General features: G+C 48.8%; 3 protein-coding genes across 6 annotated transcripts in view; 1 reads left to right on the top strand and 2 right to left on the bottom strand.

Annotated features, from left to right (window-relative positions):
• Positions 1–8: 8 nt before the first annotated feature.
• DCTN6 (dynactin subunit 6) lies at positions 9–11,640 on the bottom strand. Of its 2 annotated transcripts, none has more exons than XM_074228248.1 (7): positions 11,540–11,640; positions 10,959–11,023; positions 6,683–6,788; positions 4,298–4,386; positions 3,527–3,574; positions 849–1,069; positions 9–474 (listed from the first exon to the last, which is right to left on the bottom strand). In XM_074228248.1, exons 1-7 carry the CDS (start codon positions 11,560–11,562, stop codon positions 376–378), a joined length of 651 nt encoding a protein of 216 aa, XP_074084349.1. In that variant the 5' UTR covers positions 11,563–11,640; the 3' UTR covers positions 9–375. The 2 variants fall into 2 exon arrangements, with proteins under 2 accessions (XP_074084349.1, XP_074084350.1); XM_074228249.1 differs by having other exon boundaries at positions 849–991.
• A 574-nt stretch (positions 11,641–12,214) lies between these two features.
• MBOAT4 (membrane bound ghrelin O-acyltransferase MBOAT4) lies at positions 12,215–24,669 on the top strand. 3 transcript variants are annotated; one of them, XM_074228246.1, is made up of 3 exons: positions 12,215–13,223; positions 17,896–18,120; positions 19,684–24,669. In XM_074228246.1, exons 1-3 carry the CDS (start codon positions 13,105–13,107, stop codon positions 20,648–20,650), a joined length of 1,311 nt encoding a protein of 436 aa, XP_074084347.1. In that variant the 5' UTR covers positions 12,215–13,104; the 3' UTR covers positions 20,651–24,669. The 3 variants fall into 3 exon arrangements, with proteins under 3 accessions (XP_074084347.1, XP_074084345.1, XP_074084346.1); XM_074228244.1 differs by lacking the exon at positions 12,215–13,223 and adding an exon at positions 13,236–15,057; XM_074228245.1 differs by lacking the exon at positions 12,215–13,223 and having other exon boundaries at positions 17,753–18,120.
• Positions 24,034–26,274, bottom strand: part of LEPROTL1 (leptin receptor overlapping transcript like 1) — a 25,792-nt gene continuing 23,551 nt past the window's right edge. Inside the window, exon 4 of the mRNA XM_074228247.1 lies at positions 24,034–26,187. Within this exon, the coding sequence (XP_074084348.1) occupies positions 26,071–26,187 (117 nt within the window). The 3' untranslated portion in view covers positions 24,034–26,070. The remainder of the gene's footprint in view (positions 26,188–26,274) is intronic.

Below are 26,274 nucleotides of genomic sequence, written 5' to 3'. Positions count from 1 at the left end.
GCCAATGGTGTGAACAATCCATTTTCAGTCTGTCTTTATTGTGAATATAGAGCCAGGTACAAAGGAGCAGAGGATGATAGGGCAGAGAGAGAGACACCACTCCCAGAGCAGGCCAAGGGCTCTGAGGGGCAGAGGTGGCCCTGGAGGCCAGAGCCATGGCAGCTCATCCTCACAAGGCCTGGGAGAGGCAGGATGAGGGTGGGGGGACAAGGGGAGGGCCAGTTGTGCCTCTAGGTACCTTGCTACAGGATGGCACTGCTGATGTGTATGAGGAAACTCCAGGGGACAGCAACTAGGCAACAAGAGCAGCTGTGAGGTGGCGGCCTTCCTTTCTTGCACCCCCCCCCCCCATCGCCTCCCAAGGCTGCTGCTCCCTCAGCTTTTGGCAGGGGCCGTGATACCCTTCGTGGTCTTCTTCAGGTGGTGGTAGTTGGGCAAAATCTTCATCAGGAAATCCAGCTGGAGGGTTTGGGGCTGGAAAAGAGACCAAAGAAGAGCATTAGAACCTGCAATCAGGGTCTGGGCTGGCCAAGGCCCATGGAGGGGGTCCTGGTGTGAGAGGCCCTGAATGCTTCCTATGGAGACCTCAGAGCCAAAGGCCAACACATCCTCTGACAGATGCCTGTGGAGGAGGATGTGCAGTGGGGAGCGAAGCAGGAGTGGTCCTGGTCCATGCTGGGGCCCAGTTGGCAAGAACACTCAGCTCAAGCCAAGTCCCCCTGCTTTTCTCCTCCCCCTCCCCTTCTCATAATTACAAGTTCTAGAGCCTTTGCTTCAGAGGTAAAGCAGAACCCCAGAGGGATCCAGAAGTGAGGACATGTCCCGGGAGCACCTCCCCACTGGCACACCTGGGGTCTCTCTGTCTGAACCCGGCGAAGGCAGTCAGCCCCATAGATGACGGTGTTCTCGGGGATCACTTCGAAGGTGTTCAGGCTGCAGCAGGCCCCGATGATGCAGCCGCTGGTCAAGATCACGTTTCTCCCTACATGGGCTGAGGCAAGAACACAGCTGTCGGTGGGCAGAGCTGTGGGGCAGGTGCAACCACTGAGGAGGCTGGGGGGAGACTCCTCTGAGAGAGAGAGGGAAGGTGGTCTCTGCTCAGGAGGAACTGGAGCCTTGCACACCCAGTTCTTGTTCATTCAAGTATAAAGTCCATCTCAATCTCAAAGAAAATGCTGCAAGGACCCCCTGTTGGGCCCTCCAGTCTCTTCCTTGGACAAAAGCACCAGTCAGAGCCCTCACCTTGGCCCAGAAGGACTGGGGCTGAGTTCAACCCTGGTACTTGGGGAGTCTGGAGCAAAATCCTTCCTAGTCCTGGATAACATGTATAAAATGAGGGGAGTGGACTAGATAATTCCCTAGGACCCCCATCTCCTGACATGCCCTGGGTTGAATCAAAGGTAAAGAGTGAGGAAGGCTGTAGAAGGCAGGGGGCACAGGGCAGGACAAAGATCAGGGGCTGGGGGATTATTTCAGCATAAAGGCTAGAAAATGGGCATAAACTAGGAGAATTCTACAAATAAGTATGGCTCTGTACTGACAGACCATTGGCCATTGGCACCTTGGGGCACCCTTGGGCCTCCTGCACCAGACAGTCTCCCAGCCCAGCCCCAGTCCAGAGGCCACCCCTGGCCTGCAGCCTTACTACCCTTCCTCCCTCGGTTGCTCATCTCTTGGGATGAAGGAGCTCTTGGTGGCCCAATCCAGGGGCCTTTTCTCCAACCTCATCCTCCCTGGTGCTGCAGCCTCTGACCTGCTGATCCCCCCTCTCCTCTAAGTTTGGGGGAACCCCCCTCCAGACTCTCCTCCATTCCTGCTTGGTCTCATGCTGAATCTTCTTTCAGAACTGAACTACAGCCTCTGATCCCCCAGTGTCCTGTCTTGGGCCCTCTTCTTGGGAATCTCATCAGCTCCCGTGGATTTAATGACCTCCCAGAGCTGCCTGTCCTGCCCCAAACCTTCTGCTGATCTCCAATCTCCCATCTCCAGGTGCCTCCTGGACATCTTGAACTGAAAGTCCAGTAGATATGTTCAACTCACCATGTCCAAAACAGAACTTGATATCTTCCCCTCCCCCCATCTTCCCAGGCCTTCAGGCTCCCAATCCAGGGGTCATCCTGGACTCTTCATTCTCATCTCCCACATCCAAGGACACCTCGACAGTATCTCTTAGATATGGACCCCCAGTCAAGTGCAGACCCTCAAAGCTTGAACTACTCCAATGGCTGCTGGGGCGGAGTGGGGGGTTGCCTCATTCCACTCCCATCCATCCTCCAGCGGGCTGGACCAAAGAACACACTAAGAAGTCTGGACAGCTGACCTAGAGGCCGGTGGATCCTGGGGTCAAAGGAAGGTGCCTGCATTTAATCCCCAAGCTGAAGGGGAGTAGTCAGGTCAGAGCTGCTGGATCAAGTATGAATTGTAGAGGGGAGAGCCTGGAAAGGAGGGAGGCCCTCAGGAGGCCATTTCTATTCTCCAGCTGAGAGATGGGCACAGGAGAGGTGAGAAGATGGATGTGAAAGATGCTGTGGAGGAAGAGGGCCAATGGCCATTTCTAATGGGGGCTGAGAGAGATGTGAGGGGCTGAAGAAGGTAGTGAGGGTATGAACCTGGGAGCTGCAGGGATGGGAATACCCTGGATAAAAACGGACAAGATTTGGGAAAGAGAATGAACTCGGGTCCGGACATGCCGACTCTGAGAAGGCTACACACATTGGACAGCAGGAGAGATGCCAAGACTGGGGTCAGAGGCTGCCTAGAAAAGACAGCTGACCTTGGAGTTGTGATCACAGATCAGGAAAGTCAAGATCAGAGCCCCAAGGAACAATCTGAGTTAAGGGACAAGAAGACAAATCCCAGAAGCCACATAGAATTGGCCAGAGATGGGCACATATACCCATAAAGGCCAACTAGGGAGGAGGAGCTACTTGAGGAAAGGCCTGCTCCATAAAGACCAAGCTGACTGCTGGGGCCGGCCCTGCTTGTCTCAGTGTCCTCATCTGTAAACTGAGCTGGAGAAGGAAATGGGAAAGCCTTCTGCTCTCTCTGCAGAGACAATTTCAAATGGACCATAAAGAGTCAGACAGGATGAAAAACAAGTCTACAAGGCCCAGCCCTTTTATAGACAAATATAAACTACACCCTGCCTCCAAGGTGTTAATCCTCGGAATCCAGAAAAGATGGTCTGGGGACCAAACTGAGCCACTTGGGACTCTCCATTTCCATTTCATTAGTTCTTTGGGTTGGAGTGCCTCTATCTCTCCATGCAGAAGTTCCCTTTTCTTATGCCGCCCCCCCCCCCCCACTGGACCTTCTCCAGGGACTCCTCTGAGGAGCCAGGAAAGTCCTCCACAGCTCTCCCCACCCAGGCCCTCTCCATCTTAAGACCTCCCCTCACCTGGCATAGCCTCCCCACTTCTCTATCTGGCTCCATGGTATATGCTGGCATTTATTTACTCTCTATGTTCGCTCTACATTGGAAAGGGAGCTCCCTGGGACCACGGGCACCGTGGCAGCTGCCCTTTACCTTTGGATTCGATGACATTGTTGTCACCCATCTTCATGGCTTCAGAGTCTGGAGGTGAGGGTTAAGTAAAAGATGATCAACTACACAAAGAGCAGCAGAAAGAAACAGCAGGGCAGGCCCAGTGGGGAGTGGAGTGGGGGCCCCAGATTATTTACACAGGCCCCACTGCCATTCTGCCTTACTCCCAGCACCGTGGGGCCACCTCAGGGCTTGGAGAGGGAAAACTCAGGAGCCCAGAAAGGGGCATGAGGACCCTGCCTGGAGGTCACCTGCCCCTTCCATTAGGACAATGTAGCATTTCTACAATACTTCTCACAACTGACCAGGTAAGTAGGTTTTTCAAAAATGGGAAAACTGAGGCAGGCAGAAATGAAGTGACTGGCCCAGGATGACCCAGCTGGGAAGTGTCGGTGGCCAGACTTAAACTCAGGACTTCTGTTCACAAGCCCCTGTGACTTACACTCCTGTCCCCCAGCTGCCCCCCCCCCCCCACTGCTGGGTTCCCATCTGAGGTCACTGTAGAAGCAGGAGGGTGATGCTGAACAGGTCTGCATCTGGCAGCCAGGCCCAGGGGCTGTGGGCTCACAGCTGGAACCTGGGGCATCTACCTCCTAAGACTCAACAAGTCCCTACCCAAGAGAAGGCAGGCCCCAGGAACACATCTCGAGGGGCGGGGAGTCAGGCCCCCAGGACTCCGAGGAGAGCCTGAGCCTTGGCTGGTGTGATCATGGAGAAGGAAGACACCTTCAACATCCTTACTGCAAAGGATACAACAGCCAACCTCAAACACGTTGTTGGTGCCGATGATCATGGGTTTGGGCTCCACCCCCTCCGCATCGGGGAGGATGTTTTCAGGATAACTGTGGGAAACACAAACACAGAAGGCTGTAATGGAACATGTTTTCTCTCCACTTTATGGAATTCCAAATGTTTATACAAGTGTTTGTTTCTGGATCCAAGTGATTGCAATTTTCACATGAAGAAGGAAAGAAGCTGTGGGTTTACTCCAGGTAAGTGTCCTCAGAAAACATCCCTCTGTCAGGCACAGGACATGAGAGTGATCACGTTGGGTGTGCCCTTTGACCTGGTAAGACCACTCTTGGGTCTGCCCTCCCAAGAGATCAAAAACAGTGGAAAGGCTCCACATGTACAAAACTATTTGTAGCAGCTCTTTTTTTTAATTAAAGATTTTATTTATTTTGAATTTTACAATTTCCCCCCCAATCTTACTCCCCCCCCCCCCACAGAAAGCAGTTTGTCAGTTTTTACATTGTTTCCATGTTGTACATTGTTCCAAATCGAATGTAGTAAGAGAGAAATCATATCCTTAAGTTAGAAACATAAAATATAAGAGATAGTAAGATCAGACAATAAGATACCAGTTTTTTTCCCCTAAATTAAAGGGAATAGTCCTTGAACTTTGTTCAAACTCCACAGTTGTTTCTCTGGATACAGATGGTATTCTCCATTGCAGACAGCCCAAAATTGTCCCTGATTGTTGCACTGATGGAATGAGCGAGTCCATCAAGGTTGACCATCATCCCCATATTGCTATTAGGGTGTATAGTGTTTTTCTGGTTCTGCTCATCTCGCTCAGCATTAGTTCCTTGTAGCAGCTCTTTTTGAGGGGAGCCCATCCACTGGGCTGAAGCAGCTGGGGCCTAGGACCGTCATGCAATTGTGCTCTATTAACTGAAGAGCAGGAGGATCCCAGAAAAACCTGGGAAGATTGATGAGGGTTGATGCTGAGTGAAGTGAGCAGAACCAGGACTGGGTAAAATGGTCAACTGGGAGGGACTTAGCTCTCCTCAGCCATCCAGTGCTCCAAGACAGCTCTGGAGGGCTCTGAGGGAAGAGGCCATCCGCCTCCAAGGAAAGGATGACAGATGGAGGCTGAGTGCAGGTCGAAGCTGATTATTTTCATTTTCTTTATTTTTCCTGTTTTATTTTTTGCAACCCGACTACTATGGAAATGTGTGTTCTGTATAGCTTCACCTGTAGGGTGTGAGTCCTTTTCTTCTCAATGGTGGGGGGGGGGGCAGGTTGATGGAAGGGAGAGAAGGCAGAGCTCAAAATTTTAAAAAAAGAAAAGAACACTGAAGAAAAATCAAGAAAAGTTATCTGGGTAAATGAGACAAAAATAAGCTCAGTACAAAGAGGGCTGATTTTATGCGAGAAGACAAGGAGCCAGTTTTCAGATGCTGGTTGGCTGCGTGTCATCGGCTCCAGGGTCACTGTTAATTGGATCGCGCACAGCTATCCAAGACATAAAAAAGCTCTTTCCAAACCACAACTGGTCCCTGGATTATCCAGGCTGGGCACGTGGTCCATGGGCTGCAGCTCTGAAGGAGCAGGCACAAGGGCCCCGGGACCCCAGCTCCTTGTGGAGGCTGACAGGAAGGGGGGCTGCCTTGGGAGGGGGACTTGAGCACACTATGTCTAGTCCATGAATAAATCCCAGGAAGAGGTACTCATAGACACAAACAGGGAGGCCTCAGACAAGAGGACTCTGGGGTTGCAACCCCAACTCTAGGTGCCGTGAAGCCCCTCAGGGTGACCTGCGTGGACCTGGAGTTCAGCCTATATATGTACAGGAGGGAAGTGCCCCATTCTGACAAGCCCCAGGATCTTTCACATCCATCCTTGTAAAGATCCCCAAGTCCTTTATAGTTTTAGAAGGTGACAAGCACATGGATGCTTTAGAATTAAATTTCTACATTGGGAATCTGGGAGAGAGGCATGTGGAGCAAAGGAAGGAGTTCCAGGTGTGCTCTCTCCACCCCACCAACAAAAGATGAGCAGAGAGACACCAGAGGGAGGGGATTGGGCCGTTGTTCCTTAGCTGGAACTCTCCTCCTCACTGTAAATAAGACAGTCTCGGACATCCCTCCAAGTCTAGATCTGTGACCTTGCAGTCATCTAAGTTTGAGTGGTTGGAATGGAAGGCAGCTCTCAGAGTTTTGGGCCCAAGGTCCAGGTCATTCATTCTTTAAATCCAGTTTTGTTGACAAAGGGCACCCTGTACCTGGCCATCTTATCCCCTCACCATTACCTGACCTCTCCTCAGGCCACTGGTTAGTCCCAAGGGCAGGTGGCTGGAGGGGGCAGATAATGAAGAAGCTTCCCAGACAGACCACAGCAGAGGCCTGTACTCACCCATTGAGGATCAGGGCCTGCTCCTCGATGAGGTTACCCTCCCCAATCACTATTGGCCCAGCTTCTGCAATGATCCGGGCCTTGGGGTGAATTACTGTCCGAGGGCCTGTGGAGGAAGCAGGACAGGGTTTACTACTGGCTGGGGTGTGGGGGCTTCAGACGCAAGCATGCAGATTTTGGGAAGACCTAAGACAACCTGAAACATATTTTTTCAGGATACCTCCTCTGCTGAAGGACAGAATAAGACCCACAGGGACAATATACTTGACTCTCAAAGCACATGATGCAGGTCTCCCACCATCTTCACAAAGCGACAAAGGGACTCAGCATGTCCATGTAGCTGGAATTCTGGCCTTGGTTTGGAGAGACCTGCCAGCCTCAGTGAGAAGTGGGTGGAGCTGGCTAGCCCTCGACAGCTGTCCATAACACACAGTTAACATTGGGAGTTGATCAACCCTAAAGGAGGCAGCTCCTCTCAGCAGTTCAGAGAGCTAGGACAACCCTGGGAGACCTGCTATGGACAATGCTATCTAGCACCATCCAGAGGAAGAAAAACCAAACCAAACCAATCCTACAGATCTGAATGAACACACCATTTCTCTTATGCATTTCTTTCCTATCTCATGCTAACTCCTCTACCAAAAATGATTAATCAGTAAACACGTCCAACACAAATTTATAGGTACAATGTTCACCTGAAGGGAGGGTGGATGCATGTGGATGAAAGCTGAAAAACTTTCTTAACATGTAATTAGAAAAATAATGTCAAATACCAATAGGAACCAAAAATAACAGTTATTAAAAAAATCACACTGCAGAACAGTGCTGGGCACTGATACCAAATACAAATGAGTGACAACTTTCAGATTCCTGGGTTCAGATTCCTACTCCTAGTATGACCTTGGACAAGCCCCTTCCCCTCCTGGACCTCTATTTCCCCCTCTGTAAAACAAGAGGCCTGAACTAGATGAGCTCTGAGGTCTCTGCTGGCCCTATACAAAGAGCCCCAACTGACAGTACAGGATATGGGGCAAGGGGAGGCACCCCCTGCTGGCCTACAATGGAGGTTCAGGAACAGAGAATTAGTGTGAGGGGAGCCAAGCCTGTCTGGCACACAGGCTGCGCCCCAAACTCAGGACTCCTGAATGTCAAGTCACTCTGGGGGACTCAGCACAGCAGGCGACCTGAGGGCCTGAAGTTGAATTCCACAATCTGATTGATGTGACTTGAAGGTGGGCTGTGGGAGCTGTGAGTCTGATCCTGTTCCTGCCAAGTGATGTCTCTGGAGAAACGACACCCCGAGCCTGCCACAGCCAGCCCACTTCATTTTACAAGTGAGAGAACTGAGGCTTCAAGGGGCAGAGGGAGTGACTGGGTAGTCACAGATGCTGAGCTGGGATTGTCTGATCCAAACTCTTTATTCTCTCCATGGGGAAGTGAACAGACTTCCCCGGGGCCACCCAGGGAACATCTGGCAAAGTCAGCATTTGGAGCTAGATTCCATGACTCCAAATTCTGGACTCCTTCCAGCACAGAGGGATGATCCTCTCTCTAGCTCTGACAAAAAAATAGGCATTTTTCTGTGGCCCTTTTAGCTTACAAAGTACCTTATACCATGGTCTGGGAGATGGGTACTCTCCCCATTTTATGGGACTTGTGCAGGGCCTATAACTGGGAAGAGGCTGAGCCTGGACTTGAACTCAGGTCTTCCTGACTCCAGGCCTGGTGCTATCTACTGTGGCATCGCCAGCTGCTTTGACATCGGCAAATAAGAAGCTCTGGCCTGAGGATAAAAGTCACGTTCATCCCTTCCTCTAGGGGCAGGAAGCTGCCTCCTGAAGAATAAGGTGTCTCTGAAGATCCTCACCAAAGCTGGGAGATGAATGTTCTGGGGAAGAAAGGAAAGGAGCTGGCTGCTGTGGCCATAGATACCAATCTAGAGCTAATTCTATTTGAAAGGAGACACAAACACACTTTCACACAAACACACACACACACACACACTCACACACAGAACCCTAAAAAGGGCTGAGAAGATGTTGAATGAGTGAGAAAGGCCACAAGGCCTTGAAATCTCCCCCCAAGATGGTGAGATAGGAGGAGTGGTCCCAGGAGGGAAGGCAGGAGAGGTTGCCATGGCTACTGTTGAGGGAGGGATCTGGGAAGAGGTAGAAGAGAGCCTGGGCTGCAGAAGGACAGCCCCTGCACCCCAAGGCAGCAGCTAGGCAGGGACAGAGCTGTGGTGCCTGGGAGCACCAAAGGTTGGTGGTACACCCTATGAGAGTCAACTGTGAGAGCCCAGGTTCCTCTCAGCCCTACAAAGACCAAAGGTAATTCTAAAGACTCATCATGGAAAATGCCTTCCAGAGCAGCTAGGTGGCATAGTGGAGAGAGCACTGGCCCTGAAGTCAGGAGGACCTGAGTTCAAATCTGGCCTCAGACACTTAATCATTACCTAGCTGTGTGGCCTTGGGCAAGCCACTTAACCCCATTGCCTTGCAAAAACCAAAAAACCAAAAACCCAAAAAAAAGAAAAAAGAAAAGAAAATGCCTTCCACATGCGGAAAAAGAACTCTGGAGCTTGAAGGCATACCAAAGGCTATTTTCCATTTAAAAATTTTTTTCCAAGGCTTTTTCCTTTTGTCTGATTCTTTTATCACAATGTGACTAAGATGGGAATTTGTTTTCCATGATAGCACATGGATCAGACTGTTTGCTGTTTTAGGAAGAGGGGAGGGAGGGAAAGATGGGGAAACTCAAAACCTTTTCAAGAGATGACTACTGGAAATTGCCTTTACATGTAATTGAAAAAAAAATGTGAAAATAGTAATAAAGATCATTTCTTAGGGTAGCTTAGGGAGTCTCTGACCACTTGAGTTCTAATGGTGCCATTTTCTAATTGCTTGGCCCTAGACAAGTCCACTCTGGGCTTTCATTTCTTCACTAGTCAAATCCTTGGACAGGACCAGAAGAACCTCCACATCCCTAGCCCCTCCACCATCCTCTCCCCGCCTCACCCTGGGAAGGGCTGTCATTTACCCAGCTGGGCCCTTTCGCTCGTCCTCTGCCACAAACATCTGGTCAGGCCATGCCAGCTGCTGTGTTGGTAAGGAATTCTGTAAACAAGTGTTTCCTTTTTTTCAAACAAATGAATCACAATGCAATGGAAAGATATCCTGGTTGTCTAGATCCTGGTGAAATGCCCAGATTGCCAGGCACGCCTGGTGGTGCGTTCTGAGGAGGCCATGTCCGAGGCCCGGAGATGCCTCCCCAGCCTGGCCTGGCTGCTCTGTCCTCTGCCTCTGCTCCAAACTGCTCTTCCCAGCAAAGCATGAGGCAAAGTGTTGCTGTTGGCTTCTCACTGAAGGCCAGTCTATGCTAAGGAGTGAAAATGAACGAAGGGGAGGAAAGCAAAGTGGCATTCCTGGAGTACCTTCACACATACCCCTGGGATCCTCACCTGGGAGGTGGGAGCTGTTGCCATTCTGAGATCAGGATGAGGAAACTGAGGCTGAGGGAGTGAAGTGCCAGCAGGAAGCAGGCAGGATGGCCCAGACAGCCAGCGCTGGACAGCTCCTCAGAGCCCACAGTCCTGGAGCAGGAGAGGCCTTGGAGGGAGCCCCCCGGGGTGCAGGCTCCAAACTCACCCCTTAGCTGGTGACCCCCAGCCCTGCCTCCGAGCCACAAAAATGACAACATGAATCCTTGGAGCAGGAAAAGTGGATTTTTCTCCCACCCACTAAACAAAAACAAACTATTCCATTTCGGACTTATAGGAGTTGTTCTAAATGATGGCTGTTTCTGAAGCTCCTAAAATGCTGGTATCTAGGGGCAGCTAGGTGACTCAGTGGTCAGAGCACCGGCCCTGGAGTCAGGAGGACCTGGGTTCAAATCCAGCCTCAGACACTTCATAATGACCTAGCTGGGTGGCCTTAAAACAAAAATTGTGCTACCTCTGGTGTGGACCAGGCAGGGGGAGGACATTTGGTTCTACGCTGCTCCGGGGCCAGCTATGCCCACCCAATGCTCTGCGTTCGGTCGGGATGGCGAGGTCTGAGCCCCAACATGTCCTAGGGCCGGGCCGCCGGGGGAGAGGGCAGCGGCGGGGGGCTTCGGGGAGGGGTCGCGGCGAGGAAAGCGGAATTGAAAACGAACTGAAGACTTCAGGGATTGGCAAACTGCACGGCAGTGTGAGGCGGGCACAAGGGCCTGGGGGGCGAGGCCCCGCCTCTGGGTGCCCTGTGGGCCCCCGCCCCCCGCCCCCACGCCCCCTTACCTATGGTCACGTCCCCTCGGATCTCGCTCTCCACGCACACCACGGCTCCGGGCGCGATCTTGACGCTGCAAACAGGGCGGGTCGGCGGGGGGCGGCGGGGGGCTCGGGGGTCCGGCATGAAGGCCCAGGAGCCCCCCCACCCCGTGCCTCCCCTCCCCCAGCGCCGCTCCCTGCCACGTGGGACTGGCCGGTCACGTGCCGCCCCAGAGCCGGCGCCCCCAGGAGGCCCCGGGCCACTGACGCGGCTTTATTGTACGGAACACGGCCCGGGGCGTCTCCAGCCGCGGCGCGGGTCGGGGTGCGGCCCCTCCCCCTCCTCCCCGGGCTCCCCAGGGCCTCGGAGGCCCCCCCCCCCGGGAGGAGCCGCCGGGCCCACGTGACGCGCCGCTCGCGGCCAGGCCCCGCCCAGCCTGCCCGGCCAGCGCACGCGCACTAGCCAGGGCCCGCCCCGCCCCGAGCTCCGGGGAGCGGCCGGCGGCGAGGGCGGGCAGCTGCGGGGCTGGGGTCGCTCTTCCGGCCGGCCCCGGGAGCCAGAGGGGCAGGGCGGAGCGGGAATGGCGGGCGTCCTTGGGCGGACTCACCTCTTGGAGATCTTCTCCGTCATTTTCCCTCAGTCCTGGGGCAGACCCAGCCGCGGCGTCCAGCGAGGGTGGGGCAGGGCGCGTGCGTGGCGGAGGGGGCGCGTGCGCGGCGGAGGGGGCGCGTGCGCGTGCGTGGCGGAGGGGGCGCGTGCGTGGCGGAGGGGGCGCGTGCGTGGCGGAGGGGGCGCGTGCGTGGCGGAGGGGGCGCGTGCGCGGTGGAGGGGGCGCGTGCGCGGTGGAGGGGGCGCGCTCTGGGCTCTATTATTCAGCCTAACAGGCGGCGTGAGCGAGTGCGCATGCCTGTGGAGCCCCGAGGCCATTGGCCAACTCCCGGGGGGGGGGGGAACGGACCGGCGCGGCGGACTGTGCGCCTGCGCGGCGCTTCTGCCCGGAGAGGCTGGGACACCGCTCCTCCCGCTCCGTCCGGGCTTAGGGCAGGGCCCCCAGGTGGGCCAGCGAGGAGCCCGGAGCACCCCCAGGCCCGGGTGCCACCATCCTGGCCCATGTGGCTGCCCCCCCGGCGGGTCCCTTAGCCAGCCCCCAGCCGAGGGGAGTCGGCCTCCAGAAGCTCCCGTGCCCGTGGGGGCGCGCGGCCGCCGTGGGGCCTCCGCAGTGCCCGGGGCCTCCGCAGTGCCCGGGGCCTCCGCAGTGCCCGCGGCCTCCGCAGTGCCCGGGGCCTCCGCAGTGCCCGCGGCCGCCGGCTCTCTCACTGCGCTCATGACCTTGGGAAGGGAAAGAGCCGGCCGGGGCCGAGCCGCGAGAGCCCGAGTGCCGCGGGGCCGGGCAGGGCCCGCCAGGGCAGACCCGGGCTCAGCAGCAAGGCCCCGGGCCGGGCCTCCCAGTTCTGGCTAGTTTCCTCCCTCCCTGGGCGACCCGGACCAGGCACCCCCTTGGGTGAGCTTCGGACTGCACCTGGTCAGCACAGAGCTGGCCTCGGTCCTGACCGCACTTCAGGGTCCTGGCTTATACAGCATCCCTGGCTTCCTCGCGGCTCCCCAGCCACACAGCCCCAAAGCCAGCAAGACCTCTTTTTTTTTTTTGCCAGGGAGTCACAGAAGTGAGGCCCCTTTGTGGCTTTCATGTCACAGATCTCCATGTTCCTCTTGGGGTCCCACCGTCCTAACTCCTTCCCAGTTCTCCTTCCCTGTCCACTTCCTTTTTCTAAGTGCGTGTGTTCAAATGCTTCTCCAGTTCCACATCTTAGCAGTTATGTCCCTGGGGGAAGGTTTTTAATACAGAGCAAACACTTTAAACCTAGTGAAGGGAATATGACCGTGTGCTTACGGGAAAGGCAAATAAAGCGCACACGCAATAAATCCAGATGGCAGCTGCCGAAAATAGCCAGGCCCTCTCCCCTTCTTTCCCCGTTGCTAAGCAGTGAAGTTCCTCAAATGTTCCCGTTTCTCCGGGGCAGAAAACCCCACTGAGGCTACTTATCTGCAATACTCCAGCCTAGCTACACAAATCATATAAAACGCCCCAAGACCCATACTAGGATTGCTCGAGTGTGGAAAGGCAGGAGGAAGAAGCTTTCAGAAGGGTCTGACTGTTGTTCCCAATTTCCAATGGATGGATCACCACTGTTTTACTTTCACCCTGTGACTTTTTACCAAGGAGTGGCTTTTCCCTTTGCTCTTCTCTTTAATTTTCTCTGTGCCATTCATTCTTTCTCCATCATGGCCAGGTAAGTCTGGGAATTTATTTTCCTTTCATCTTTGTGAAGGCTTTCCCACCAACAGACTGTGTAAGCTGAGGTGAACTTCTCCCTGTGCCTCAGTTTCCTCCTCTGAAAAATTAGGGAGTTGGACTACCAATAAAGTAGATTGTGGTGCTTTGAGACTTGGAACTATTCAGCAACAACAGCAGGGGAAGATTTGTGTTGACAAGCTGGCAAGCTTTTGTGGTGGGTGAGGAATGTGACATTCCTTGCTCAGTGTCCTAAATGCCACCCTGCTGGCTTTCTGCCCTCTCCATTCTGGGCCTGTCCCATACAGAGGTGCCACCTTGGTGGAGTGGCACCCCAAATGCCCATCACTGTCTAGGTCCGCTTTTCATTCATTTAGTTTGCCTCCCACACAGCAGGCAGTTTCATAATTGTTGAACTGAACCAAATGGCCATGAGTGTTGCATGCAAAAGAGCAAAGAACAGCATTAGACTGGTAGCTTCTGGAGGTCAGGGGCTCTTTTTCCCTTTCTTTGCTATTCTTGGCTCTTAGCCAAGTCTTTGGCTCACAGTTAAGTGGTTCATAAATGCTTACTGATCACACTTAGAGGAAATGTCATCAAATCTGAGATTTAGAACTAGAAGAGACCTTGGGGGTCACTGAACCCCCTAGCCTGCCATTTTAGAGGTGAAGAAGCAGACCAGAGAGATCATGTTACCTGCTTGAGGTCACAGAGATCATTGGTCATGAGATGGAAGTTGAGGAATGCCCAGAGTGGGCACTTTTATGAGGAGCATGTGCCCCACAACCCACCATTTCTTGTCAATTGTTTTTCTAAGTAAGATCATAATTTAGATGAACTTCAGGGAGCTATTACAGATCTCTTATGAAACCAGGCCCTTTTGTTTGCAGATCTTCTCTCCTTAGAATCTCTTTGGAGAGTTAGGGTCTTTGTCCCCAGGTTTTCTGAGAGATGCTCAGGCCTGCTCCCCCTTATGGCTCAGTTGGCTGTCTGATTCCAAGGGCCTGGGACTACCCAGTGAAGGGATCATTCCCACTGTAGTTTGAATGGGGGCTCTTTGTGCCCAGTCCTGCCTGGTAGTCCTAACAAGAGACTGGATGAGTTTCTCCAACTCTTTTTTAACTCCTACATTTGGAGACAAAGAAAGGTCTGCCCAAGTGAGTGATGTAGTAAAGCAGCATGTGCTGGTTACCAGGAGGGAAAGGAGAAGACTCAGGCACAAGATTTACCATGTCCAGATGTCTTTTGAAATGCCATATTAAAGACGGGACTATGGAGGATTGGAAAAACTGAGTTTGGACTTTCCTTTTTGTACTAAAGCAACCATGGCTTCAATGGTAAAAGTTAGCTGTTGTTTGTCTCTCATTCTCAACAAGACCAATGACATGAAGGTGATGTCTTGACTTGCAAGTGAATTAGACTGAAGTGAGGCAGAGGTGTGAAAAACCATCAACTTCAGGGAGCTCCTCCTCCTCCTCCTCCTCCTCCCCCTCCCCCTCCCCCTCCCCCTCTTTCTCTTCTTCTGTCCAGTGGCATGATATAGATCAGGACAACTGCTAAATTTAGCAATCAAAACATGAAAAGGCATGGGGTTGGAACCAAAAAACTACACCTTCTAGATGGCACCACCTCGCTGTCTTCTGAAGATCTTCTGAAGTATCCAAGGAAGGAATCTGGCAGGTGTGACTGTTCTGGCCTGAGGGGCAGTGCATCAGGCTTCCACTCCTGCAGGATCCCCCTCTTAGTCACTGCAGAAACAAGCCTGCTCCCTATGGGCACCAGCTGTGGAGGCATTCACCACCCAAAGGATATAAGGAGACAATCAGTTAAAGGTACAATCATATGAGAGACTTGTAGGAATGACATGGGTTCTTGCAAGTTGCTGCCCCCAGGAGTCAGGATTTCTTGATGCTACATGGGACACGAGGACCTATTTTCATAAGTCATAAACCATAGACCTTAAGGACTTGAAGGGGTTTCCATAACCATCTGGTCTGACCCACACCCCCAAAGGTTTAATTGCCCAATGTTCTTGTAAAGTGATTGATTGTGGTCATTGAGGACCTCTAGTGAAAGGGGAGCTCACTACTGCCCATATTTCCTGGAACAGTCCTATTCCATTTTGGAATAATTTTAATTTAAAAAATTCTTCCTGCTTAATAACATCCCAAGGCCACCTCCCTGTAACTTCTACCATCACTCCTAGCTCTGCTCAATGGGACCAAGATGACCAAGTTGAATTCCTTTTCCACAGATTAACAAAGCTGTCTTGTACCCTCTATATCGCTTAAGTAAACCCAATTCAACCAATCCATGTTTGACATAGTCTAGAGATCCTCTCTGTTTTTGTTCATTTCTTCCAGTGTATTCGCTAGTTAACTGGTATCCTGAAAATATAGTGCCAAGACCAGAGCATGTGGCATGTGACAAAGGGATAGGTGGGGAGCCACAGAGACTGCCTGTATCCTCAAGGGCTAGATATTGGTCTCCTGGAATCATTTCATTGACTAGTTATTAAGTCTTTCAAATATGTTTTTCTTTACAATGTTGTAGTCAAGGGAACTAACATTCTTCCCTTGGCTTTACTCACTTTCATTCTGTCTCAGTTTATAGGAGTCATCCCAGGTGACTTTGAATTCATATCTCTAGTCATTTTTCAAACTGGTGTAACTATTTCATTATACTTATATTGTGTGATTTGTTAAGACTTCTTTATTTGATGGACATCCACCCTGTTACTTTGCCTCGATCAAAAATACTTCCATATACATTTTTCTATCTCTCTAGGGGTTTAAGTCTATTCGTGGGATGGCCAGGTCAAAGAGGAAACATAGGTTAGTGATTTTGCAAGCATAGTTTCAAATTGCTTTCCATAATGGTTGAACAACTTCCACCAAAAGTGCAGTAGTATACCTGTTCTTCCTCAAATGCCATTTTCCTTTTATCTTTGCCCATATAATGGGTATGAGGTGGAAGCTCAAAGCTATTTTAAATTTGCATTTTTAATTATTTGGAGCATTTTTCATATTGTAGTTTATAGTTTATATTTCTTCTGTTGAGAACTGGCTATGCATCTCCTTAGATCATTTATCTATTGGTGAATTTCTCTTGTTCTTATGTATTTAAATTCCTTATGTATCTTGGATATAAATCATTTACTAGAGAAATATGCTATAAAAATTCCCACTTCCTCCTCCCTCCTTCCCCCCAGCACACTGCTTCCCTTTTGGCTGCATTTTGTTAGTACAGAAAATTTTCATTTAGATGTAATAATAATGATCTATTTTAGCTCCTGTGGTGTCTTCTCTCTCGTTTGGTCAGGAACTCCTCCTGTTCATAGTTGTGGGAGGAATTTCCTTCCATTCCCCTAACTTGTTTATAAGTGAACTGAATTACAAAGAGAAATTGTTTCATTCTTTCTACCTCATTCTGGGGATATAGTAGGTACTTAATTAATGCTACTGTGGCTCTTTAATTGCAACCTGAAGATTCTCAGTTGCCATAGTACACTGTTGATGTAAATTTAGCTTAAAGTTCACTAAAACTCTCACCTCAGCTCCAGCTATCCCCAGCTACAAATTAGACATTTAAATCAATCTTCCTTAGCTACTAGCTGCCTCAGTTTTCTCGTCTGTAAAATGGGTATAATAGCACTTCCCTCCCAGGGTTGTCATGGATATTAAACATAATTGGCAGCAGTCATGGTATTCAGTTGGTACCTCAAACTCATTCAAAAGAGAAATTCTTTCCTCCCAAGCCCTCCTTTCCTCTATTTGTTCTGAGAGTAGCTTGATCTTTGCTAACACCCAGGCTTGTAACTTCAGACATCCTTAACCCTCCCTCTCCCTTGCCCCCAGGTATCCAATCACTTGTTTCATTCTCAGCATCTTGGGCATCCATGCCCATCTGTCTGTTCCCCAGCCTCCCTGAGTCTGACTTGGCTTACTGCAATAGCCTTTGGGTTGTTGTCTCAGCCTCAAGTCTCTCTCCTTCCCAGTCCATTCTCTGCTTAGCTGTCAGCGGCTTTTCCTAAAACACCATATCTGACCATGACCCTTTCAACTTTACTTAGTGGTGATGCTAAGGTGGTGCTACAGTGGATAGCACACCAGACCTGGAATCAGACTCATCTGAGCTCCAATCTGCATTCACTAGCTGTGTGACCTTGGGCAAGTCATTTAAACCCCTTTCTGCCTCAGGTTCTTCATCCATAAATAGGAATAATAATAGCAACGACTTCCCAGCATGGTGAGGGTCAAATGAATTCTTTTGTAAAATGTTTTGTAAGTCTCAAAGCACTCTATGAATGCTATTTTTAAAACTTGTCATTGGGGCAGCTAGGTGGCGCAGTGGATAGATAGAGCACTGGCCTTGGAGTCAGGAGTACCTGAGTTCAAATCTGGTCTCAGACACTTAATAATGACCTAGCTGTGTGGCTTTGGGCAAGCCACTTAACCTCATTGCCTTGAAAAATCTAAAAAAAAAAAACTTATTATTGTCATTAAGTGACTTGTTGGGGCAATATAGCTAGTGTCTGAGGCAGGATTTGAACTCTGGTCTTCCAGCACTCTACCTACTCTACCTAGCTGCCCCAAAGGAAACCATCTAAGGTTGTCTTGTCCGCATGAGGTTTTCTGCAGACCAGGTGCCAGGAACCTCTCTCGTTCCAGACACATCTTCCTCCTTCTGGGAGGCTGCCTGCTTGCCTGGATGGCCATGGCCCAGTACTCAGTACTGGTCTTCATCCCTGCCTTCTGCGCTGTGGCTCTCTTCCAGTCCGTTAGCCCAGAGAAGGTTCACCGCTGGACATTCTCCTTCCAGATGGCCTGGCTAACTCTTTGCCACCTAGGACTACATTACACTGACTACTACCTTCAAGAACCTCCCTGCATGAGGTAAAGGGCCCACCCAGTCCTTCTGTTAGACAATGACATTAACAGTGCCTGCCTAGAGAGCCTTCTCTGTAATCTTTCCACAGCCAGGCACCTCCTTTTTTACTTATTGCTGCCTGTTCTCACTCAGTACTCCAGGGAAGCACTTAGCTGAAATAGGCAGTGGATGAGAGCCATAAATAGGAGGGGGCAGGAGAGGCCAGGAGGGGGCAAGGCTCATGAGGCTGGGAAAGTGAAGGGAGTCTGTGAGTTAGGAATGGGGGTGGTGGGGCAGAGAAAGTGGGCTAGAAGCCAGGGGTGTGACAGCTGTGGGGAGAAGGAAGCACACTCTGAGATGGAGCTGTCTTCACTCCTAGTACCTTGGGACAAAGATCATGCTGCTCTGCCCTCATTATGGCTAAGGGAGGGGGAGGAGGGGAATGTGTCAGGGCTGCTATCTGAAGAATGAGCTGGGTAGGAGGCAGAAAAACAAACTAAACAGGAAGAACCAGGGTTGGCGGGTAGAGTCATGGGTGGCGTGTGGTGGAAGCCATCTGGGTTTCTAGTGAGCTAGACTTTCCTTCTACATGCATTCAGATGAGCAATCCAGAGGAACTGGAGAACCAGGATGGCTCCAGCCCCAGGGCAGCCTGGCCTTCACATTTTCAGACCTAATGACTGTCATTTTCACTAAGGACCCTCCCAACAACCAAGTCAGGGACAGCACCCTAGTCTAGAGTTTGTGAAACTACAATAGAAAGAGCTCAGCCACTTGCCCAGTGACTGATGGATCTAATGCTCAATCTGGAGTCTACCAGCACAGAAGGAATCATTAAGTCAATCAAACATTTATTAAAACTCTAGGATATCAGAAGGAAATTCCAAATCAGAATTATACAGTTCAAATACACTTCATGGTAAAGCACATTTAACCAATTTTCAGTGACATTTTCATTTCTAGGGTCACAACCTTGAAGGGGGCACACTTTTTATTTACTGAACAAATGGTTTTTTTATGGTGTTATAAAACTTCTGTACAAGCTGTTTACCAACTTATGGTTTTAATTTTGCTTAGAAATCTCTTTCAGTTGTTTTCTAAATATTTCTAAATGTAAGTAAGTGGTTATCAAAATCCAGAAAAATATATAAGGGGAAAAAATTTCAGGGCATAAATAAATGGAATAGTTTTATTCCTATCTTATCCAAGCTGAAGTACCTGGAAGGTGGCTCTTTGGGGTCACAAACTGGACAAGAACCCCTCAGGGCCTGATTCACTCCTACCTAGTCTTGACCAGCCAGCAGCTGGCAGTGAATTCTAAAGACACCAACTGCTTAGGTGGTCTAGAATCTAGAGGGAGTTTTCAGCCTCAGTCAGAGGGTTTGCTGAATATCCTGCTAACAAAAAGCAAATGGGTGCAAACCCCAAGTTTCAAATGGCCATCCTGATTGTTCCCAGTAGGTTGGACAGTTGGATCTGTGTTGGGCAGCTCTCATCTTGTCTCTTTAAAGAGAATTGGTCCATACTTGGGGACAGTGATGAGAAAAATGGGCCACTTCTCCCTGGTCTGATTTCTTTATCTCCTGCAGGTTCTGTATCACTCTTTCTTCCCTCATGCTCCTGACCCAGAGAGTCACTTGGCTCTCTCTCGACATCTGTGAAGGGAAAGTGGTGGTGAAGGAAGCCTGGCGAGGCCCCTGCGTCCTGTCATTTTGTAGCTACCTTCTTTTCTTCCCAGCACTTCTGGGTGGTCCTTTGTGCTCCTTTAAAAGATTTCAGGCTCAAGTGAGCCAGACAGAGTCACTGTGGAGGCCACTATCCTTGGGCCCTGCTACCCGGAGGGGCCTGCTGCTTCTGGGACTACAGCTGCTGAAAACCTTGGTAAATGGGATGGTCAGGGAGGGCACCGACCTGGCCAACTGCCGCCGACTTGGCTGCATCTCTGTCATGTGGACCACTGCTGCGCTCTTCAAATTGACCTATTATTCTCACTGGATCCTGGATGAATCTCTCCTCTGTGCAGCAGGCTTTGGACTGGACTCCAGACCTTTCTTCCACGAAGAGGGAGATGTCTCGGATACAGACATCTGGACCTTGGAGACAACTCACAGACTCTCCCAGTTCACTAGGACTTGGAACCGGAGCACCACGAGGTGGCTCCGGAGGCTTGTGTTTGAGCGGGCCCCGGCTAAGGCCTGGCCACTGCTGCAGACATTTGCCTTCTCTGCCTGGTGGCACGGGCTCCATCCAGGCCAGGTCTTTGGCTTCATGTGCTGGGCACTGATGGTGAAAGCCGATTATGTGATTCATGGTCATTCCAATGCGCTGATCAGTTCCTGGCTGGGAAGACTGCTCTACAGGGTCATCACCTGGGCCCACACGCAGCTTGTCATCGCCTACATCTTGCTGGCAGTGGAGCTCAGGAGTGTCTCTGCGCTCAGGCTGCTGGGGACTTCCTTCAATAGTCTCTTCCCCCTGGTGTCCTGTGTGTCCTTGGTTCTGTTAGCAAGGAGGAAGAAGCGAGCAGGAAACTCACCAGGCCCTTTCATCCAATAAACCCAGCCTTAGCGTGGTGCCAGTATCCTAACCCTGGTGGACCTTGTAACTCAGTGGGACCATTTAGAACAGTTTGATTAGAGTCAAGTGACAAGACAGTGTCCTAGGAAGAGCTATTCTGATGGACTGAATGAGGAATGTCTGAAAAGCAGACCTGGAAGAACAGAAAAATGAGCATGTAGCACTGAAGCAAACAGTAGCTAGAGCCAAGGTGTGGGAGCGTGCACAAGCATGGCATTTAGCTTGGGATGTGACATGTCAACTGGCTGAGTAGGGGCAGAGATGGCCAAAGTCATGATGGTCTTGCCACTGAGGGGAGGAAGGTGGGTATGGTTAAAGTGCTTTGTGGTTTCCATCCATTTCCATTCACTCTACTGCCTCGTTCACTAAGATCATCTCCCACCTTAGTTGACCTTGCCTTATCCTTGCTACCATTTCTGGCAGCTTGCCAACTTGTGGAGGTGGTAGACTTTGGTGAGACCACCCTAGGGTCTGATTAACCCTCCTAACTCAACAGACAGGAAGTGTGAACATTTTCTTGAACTTTTGATTGACTGGGTGGTCTCTGAGGATGCTTCTACCTCTAAAATTTTGACTATATGTCTTAAATTTGAATATAATTTTTTATGAGATTTTGTATTGAAAAACAATAACTCAGCAGTGTGTCTCAATGTGTTTCATAATTCCAAGTCCCATGATTTAATCAGTTTAGGAGCCTGAGTAGATTTTCACAAAAAAAGATAAGTACAAGAACCAGTAAAACTATTGTTTCATGAAATGACAGATTGAGTTCACAGGGAATTTATCCTGGTAATGATGATCTTACGGGAAAGATAGGTTACAAATTCCAAATACTACCATTTCATTTTGACATAGCTTTTTCATATTTCAGGATCTGTCAGCTTGGAAATTTTCATTTCAGTGGGTCTTTTTAAAAGTGAGGAAGGGGGCAGCTAGGTGGTGCAATGGATAGAGCACCTGCCAGGGAGTCAGGAATACCCGAGTTCAAATTCGGCCTCAGGCACTTAATAATTACCTAGCTGTGTGGCCTTGGGCAAGCCACTTAACCCCATTTGCCTTGCAAAAACCTAAAAAAAAAGTGAGGAAGGGGGGCAGCTAGGTGGCACAGTGGATAGAGCACCGGCCTTGAAGTCAGGAGGACCCGGGTTCAAATTCGGCCACAGACACTTACTAATTGCCTAGCTATGTGACCTTGGGCAAGTCAGTTAACCCCATTGCCTTAAATAAATTAAAAAAACATAAATAGAAGTGAGGAAGGTCTAACTAAATCATAGTACATGAACATAATGGAATATTGTTACAGGATAAGAAACAATGATATGAAGAATTCAGAGAAGCATGAGAAGACTTTTTGTACTGAAGCAATCCCAAAGACAACAGGTCAAGCAGAATGGTTTCAGAAAATCCTGGGAGGGGAGATTTATATGAACTGGTTTAAGAACCAGAACACTGTACATCGTAATAGTGATGCTGTGATGATAGTTGTGAGACTCAGTACTCTGATTAAGACAATGAATGATTCAAAGTAAATCAAAAGATCTCATGATAAAAAAAATGCTATCCACCTCCAGAGAATTGATGACTTCTGAATGCAGACTGATGTATGTTTGAAATTTACTTTTCATGGGGAAGTGGGGGGGGGGGGATTTGTCTGCATTTTCTTTTATGATATGAATATGAAAATGTTTTACATGATTTCAGATATTTTTTGTTTGTTTTTTTAGGATTTTGCAAGGCAAATGGGGTAAAGTGGCTTGCCCAAGGTCACATAGCTAGGCAATTACTAAGTGTCTGAGGCCGGATTTGAACCCGGGTACTCCTGACTCCAGGGCCAGTGCTTTATCCACTGTGCCACCTAGCTGCCCCCTATTTCAGATGTTTAATTGACATCATATTGCTTGCCTTCTCAAGGAGGGATAGGGAGAGAATTTGAAATTCAAACTTTAAAAAAAAGTATTATTAAAAAAATTTGTACATGTACTTGGGAAATATTTAACAAAAAAACCTATATTTTAAAAATGGCAACAAAGTAAATGGAAAGTATGAATGAATCCTGTTTTAATTATGAAGATGAAGTCCACCCCAGTAAAGAAAATTTCCCTCCTTCCTTTCATAGCAAAGGTGGTAGACTATGGGGTAAAACTATTGCATAGACTGTGAGCTATGTTCAATAATATTAGTTGATATTACTGAACTATTTTTCATTCTCTTAAAATATGTTATATCTTTTTAAAAAGGTTTATTATTTTGTAGAAGACATCAAGTTTCATCAACTTTTTTCCTATAAGTTGTTTTTCTCATGTTTGATTTAGGATGTATTTTGAGATCCTTTGTATCACAAGATAAAATGAATGACTAGATATTAAATAAGGTGCCCTGATGGTTACCTGAGTGGTTAGACCTTTTCATCCAGGAGGCCTCAAAGTGAACACAAAATTGTGACCTTTATAGTCTGACCTTTCTGATTATCCCCAACAAAGACTGAAACAGGTGCAGAGAAAACAATCATAGTCCTGAAAATGTAGAATTTCTTGTATTATTTAGATTATTTTGCAACAGAATGCCTACTTGACCAAGTGTCATACTTACATTTGCAATGCCAGTAGTTACAATTTTTCAGAATAAACAGAGAAACAGTCATTGGATGTTTGCTTAAACAAAGCCAACTAAAGTGACAGTACTGGCAGCTCTGTGTCATAAAAATATGACCACAAAATATATTTGCTGCAATTTTATGGCAAAAAGGCCTTGAGCGAAAGCACTGAGATGGTTTGAAGACCTGCCTTTTGTGACTCATCAATAAACACAGTTAGGCAAAATGTTATTTCCTGACCTTTTCAGCCCCTTTCACTAATGCTTCACATCAGGGAGTCTCAACTACAGAGAAAGGGATATTGGTTACCATGGTTTCAGTTTTAATTTTGGAAACAAAACTGAGCTGCAAGGTTACCATTAGCTAGGCAGCCTTGCTATCAACATGTCACATGCTTCTTTAACTCCTTAATTTCCTCAAGACCAGAAGCACTTCAGAAATGAAAAACAAGATGTCATGTGCATTTGCTAATAAAAATAAAAAATCTCACAAGCAAAAACAAGAACTTAAAATCTTTATTGTTTTGTCATCAAAAGTTTTTCCTCTCTTGGACAGCAATGCTCTATCAATGCATATTCTATGGAAAAGCCACATGTTAAGTATCTTAGCCTAGAAACCAGAAGTGGCAGCAGCACCATTATGTCAAGCCTAGTGGACAAGCTCTGAGACACAATGTTGCCACCATAACCACAATTAGTATATGATAAATGTGTGCAGCAGGTAGAAAAAAGACTGTATGACCAAGGAAATGAACAGGAGGGAGCAATAAGCTGCCCTGAAACCTAAGAGGAAGAACAGAAAATTGGGCAGGGCCAGGGTCTACTGGACTTGGGCCGGGAGGGGCACAGGCATGGTGAGGTCTCAATCACAACCACAGTAGTCTAATGCATATTGACTCAGCCTATGCAGACTTGACTGAGTCAGAGACAGTTTACCATTGCTTTCATCCCCAAGGAAGGGGGCAGGGAACACATGAAAACCTGCAAGATACCCAGTCTACCTTCTGTCAGCTGTCCCTAGGATCTTGGCACTCATTTCCTAGTCAGACAAACAATGCAGGGTGATTTTATGCATCTATAGGAACAAGCTGAACATATCCAACATCTGTTCCCACTTCCTTCGGGAAGAAATTTGATAAAAAGGCAAATAGTAAGTATCATGATCATTCACCACTGTCTAAGAATGAACCCATTTTTATGTACATATGTATCAGGACACTGAGTAAACAAAACAGACAGATAAAGGCCTAACACAAGAGTCAGGTGAACTTTAAGATTTTCGAGAGTTCAATATGACAAACAGTTATTATTATGGACCAAGCATACCAAGGCATCAAGTACATCAAAATATACAAATGGCTGGCACACACACACACACACACACACACACACACACACACACACGAACATACACAAACAATTTGATCATGCTCAATTAAGAGTGAGATAATGCAGCTGAACATCTTGTGGGACAGGTTTATGTCTAATATGGCAGTCGAGGCAGCCAAGGACATTACATGAATTGAATATGCTACAAAATGAATGCCTAAGGAAAGGGTAGGTCTGACAGGATGGTGGCCAGACCACTGAGAGGTATGAAGGAAACTTGTCTTAAATATTCAGTTACATGTGACCTAACATTACAGAACACTAACTATAATTGTCATCGACTAAACAGGAAGATTATTAATGTGAGAGCTGTGAGACTGATAAATCATTTGGGAAATCATTTCAAGACTTGCAAAGAGATAAAATGTAATGCTCTGACTGCCCAGGACAGCAATCCTGGTCATTTAGTATTATTAAACTACATCTGTAAAGTTATTTTGGTTCAGATATACTATGTATAAAATAAATTGTAAAAGGGACATGGGAGCAGGAAGGCTTTCTTTTCTAGATGCTGCAAACAGAAAACTTTTCATCATCAGTAGTGCCATAAATGTTCATCTTAGAGTAAAACACGAAAGGCTGCTGACAAGATCAAAAATCTAACATATAAATAGAAACAGGCCTTTAAAAATGGAATTGCAACAATGGTTGCTCCCCACAATGTTGTTCAATCTATTTATAATCACAAGAAATAAAAACCAGGCATAAAAGATCTCTTTTCTCACATCTTCAACCCCAGCATAGAAGTTCATACAAGGAAAGGATCAACAAACACTCCTGAGTAACTCCAAAAATAATTTTTCATGACAACACACCTGCCATAGGTAAAACCCTCAACCCTCAGTGGGCTGGCCACTAAGACTTATCAGTCCCATTGAGGTGCAGCCAGCTGTGGATTCTTTGGCACCCACCATGTTTTCTTCCACGCATGTCACCATCAACATGGCAGCTCCACTATGGGAACACTCAGCCTATCTGAACAAATACAGGAGCCAATGTGGGAATCTGGAGACTAAGCTGGATCTTGACCCCAGGACTCTGGCCTGTTGGAGGACAGGTACTGTTGGCAGACTAAAGTGGTGCTTATTCCATGAAAAAGGGGACAGGGACATGGCCTATGGAGCTAACACTGCACAGGGACAATGCCTAAGACGGATGGCCCAAGTCAGCAGGGTTCCATGAAAAGCAGAGAAGCAAGGAGTCCACCCTAGCTTTGAAAAAACAAAAGTCAGTGAATCCTTTTAACAAGTCACTGTGGAAATGCTCTTCCACTAGCAACAGCGAGAAGAGTGTCCCCAGAAGACCAGCCACCCGGGGGCTGCTCAACCATTGTCTCTTCTTGTCCAGTTTGGGTGGCATGGTTGGCCACTGAATAACAAGAGGTCCAAGTTAGGAAAGTCTGGTAACTGAGCTCCTTCTTACCACTGCTGCCAGCTGAAGTCATCATTGCTGCCAAAGACCAAGAAAAACCCGAGGATCGTTGCAAAGATGACTGTGTTGCCTGTGAGAACCAGGGCACAAGCCCCCCACTCAATCTAGGGAGATAAGGAAAGAGCCCCAAGTTACTTCATACAGAAAGTCAGCAATCTTGACCACACTTGGCCACAACTGTTCCCAGGTTC

Source organism: Macrotis lagotis, chromosome 3 (genome assembly GCF_037893015.1).
Source record: "Macrotis lagotis isolate mMagLag1 chromosome 3, bilby.v1.9.chrom.fasta, whole genome shotgun sequence".
In the NCBI taxonomy this organism is placed as follows: Eukaryota; Metazoa; Chordata; class Mammalia; order Peramelemorphia; family Peramelidae; genus Macrotis; species Macrotis lagotis.
This window is presented reverse-complemented; position numbering and strand designations above follow the sequence as displayed.

Coding starts and splice junctions, on each gene's coding strand:
- DCTN6 (XM_074228248.1), bottom strand. CDS start 11,562: ATGACGGAGAAGATCTCCAAGAG. Junction 1,070..3,526: donor CAATGTCATCGAATCCAAAG/GTAAAGGGCAGC, acceptor TCTCTCTCTCAG/AGGAGTCTCCCCCCAGCCTC. Junction 475..848: donor TTCAGACAGAGAGACCCCAG/GTGTGCCAGTGG, acceptor TCTCTTTTCCAG/CCCCAAACCCTCCAGCTGGA.
- MBOAT4 (XM_074228246.1), top strand. CDS start 13,105: ATGGATGGATCACCACTGTTTTACTTTCACCCTGTGACTTTTTACCAA. Junction 13,224..17,895: donor TCTTTCTCCATCATGGCCAG/GTAAGTCTGGGA, acceptor CTCTCGTTCCAG/ACACATCTTCCTCCTTCTGG. Junction 18,121..19,683: donor CAAGAACCTCCCTGCATGAG/GTAAAGGGCCCA, acceptor TATCTCCTGCAG/GTTCTGTATCACTCTTTCTT.